We start from the raw sequence: 2027 nt of genomic DNA on the forward strand, positions 1-2027 counted from the left end.
ACTCCTAGAAAAATAAAAAGGAGAAACTGAAAAGTGTGTTAGATAATTTTTGCTAGTTTTTTTTAATTTTTTTTTTGAGATTTTTTGAGACAGAGTCTCACTATATTGCCCTCAATAGAGTGCTGTAACATCACAGCTCATAGCAACCTCAAACTCTTAGGTTTAAGTGATTCTCTTGCCTTAGCCCCCCAAGTAGCTGGGACTACAGGCACCCACCACAACGCCCAGCTGTTTTTTGTTCAGCAGGCCTGGGCCGGGTTCAAACTAGCCAGCCCCAGTGTATGTGGCTGACGCCCTAACCACTGAACTATGGGCACCAAGCCTCAATTCACTGATTTTATACTTGATTATAATGCTTTAAAATTTTTTAGAATACATGAAGACCTGAATTAAACCATTCTCAACATTTTTCCAGGACTGTTTGCTAAATGGCTTGTTTTTACATAAAGCTTTAAACCTGTCTACCACAGGTACTAAACAAAAATAACTTGAAACTCTGTGTATTTCTATTCTTTTTTATTTTTTTCACATAATGAAGTTTTGGTCCATTGAAACTATAAAACCTACCAAGTCCTAATGTGACATCACTGTTTTCTCCTTCTCTTGTGAGAGTCGCTACTGTGAACTCGTAGTCGCTGGTGCACAGAGGATGCACTTTTCATGCTGTCTTTCTTTGTGAAGGTCTTCTCTATAGCTCCAGGTTTCCAAAGCAACAACTGTGCATCTTCTCCCCCAGTCAGCAGAGAATCATCCTGCATATTCCAACAGAAAGAACGAACTGTGGCAGAGTGCCCTCCCTGAAGGCTGGCCACATGCATCAACCCTGAGGTGGTGCAGTTCATTAAGTGAACCTTTCCTTTGTTTGTTCCTCCAATAACAAACAATTGATCCATCTTTTCATGATATAGACCACCAATCAAATAGTCCAAAATGCCTTCTTTCACGTTAACTGTTCCTCTGACATCCTGGATGTTCAAACATACAATTGGCTCGTCAGTATCTAGATGATTCAGATCCCACCACCAAAATCCTTCGTCGTGGGTCATGCAGTAAATCTGTTTATAATCTTTACCAGACCAACCAATGCAGCTTACTGATGAAACTGAGTTACAGGTTGTAACCAGTGCATCCTCTTCATTATCAAGACTGATATCAAACACATTTACCAGGCCATCAGTTGAACCTGAGACCACCATGTTGGGGTTGCTGGGATGGAAACGTACTTGAGTGATGTCATCACTATGTGTCTCTGAGTATGTACCGAGTGGGTCTTGGGTAGTAGACAGATCCTGAGAATTCATTCTTGCATCCCAAAATACCAACAATGCATCATCATCAACTTTTTCAGTACCGGCACAAATGACATGGTCATTACAGTTGATATCAAAGCTGATAAAAACATTGGAAGGGTAACCCTTGAACAGCTGTACAGGTTTTTCACCGGCTAACCGAACATCCCAACACTTCACAGTGCCGTCCGTACACGCTGAATACACAGTGTCACGGGAATTTGCATATCTGACTCCACTGAGATGTCCAGGACACCCACTAAATTCTTGTAGTATGTTTAACCTTTCTTTATCATATATTCGGATTGATCCATTAGAACACAGAACAGCCACCAAGCTTTCTCTTTCTGTTTGTACAGTCTTCGATGTGTCTATGCCGAGAAGGTACGTGGGCTCTTCAGTTCCTGAGGAACATCTGTATAGGTGCATATTAGCAAATTGTTCCTCAATCTTCTCCATTTCAGCAGGAGCATCCAAGGGTAGTTAAACTCTGCAATAAAAAATTTAAAAAATTAAAATTAAACTTCGAGCTTCTCTAAAATTGCAATTAAATCAAGAACAATTTACTCTGGGGGCTGGCACAAAAAAAAAAAAAAGAAATGACTTTTTTTTTTAGAGACAGTCTTAGTATATCGCCCTTGGTAGAGTGCCGTGGTGTCACAGCTCACAGCAACCTCCAACTCCTGGGCTTAGGTGATTCTTTTGCCTCAGCTCCCAGGCAGCTGTGACCACAGGTGC

At 41.0% G+C, this 2027-nt stretch overlaps 1 protein-coding gene across 2 annotated transcripts in view; it reads right to left on the reverse strand.

Moving 5' to 3' along the window:
- WDR89 (WD repeat domain 89) overlaps nucleotides 1–2027 on the reverse strand; it is a 36546-nt gene that overhangs the window by 7261 nt on the left and 27258 nt on the right. For both annotated transcript variants that reach the window (XR_002774497.1, XM_003794439.3), the window contains exon 2: nucleotides 568–1779. Coding sequence is in view for 1 of the 2 variants with exons in the window: in XM_003794439.3 (XP_003794487.1) it covers nucleotides 585–1748 (1164 nt within the window). In the remaining variant the exon portion in view is untranslated. The remainder of the gene's footprint in view (nucleotides 1–567; nucleotides 1780–2027) is intronic.

Source organism: Otolemur garnettii, unplaced genomic scaffold (assembly GCF_000181295.1).
Source record: "Otolemur garnettii isolate 467f Iridium unplaced genomic scaffold, OtoGar3 scaffold00081, whole genome shotgun sequence".
Classification (NCBI taxonomy): domain Eukaryota; kingdom Metazoa; phylum Chordata; class Mammalia; order Primates; family Galagidae; genus Otolemur; species Otolemur garnettii.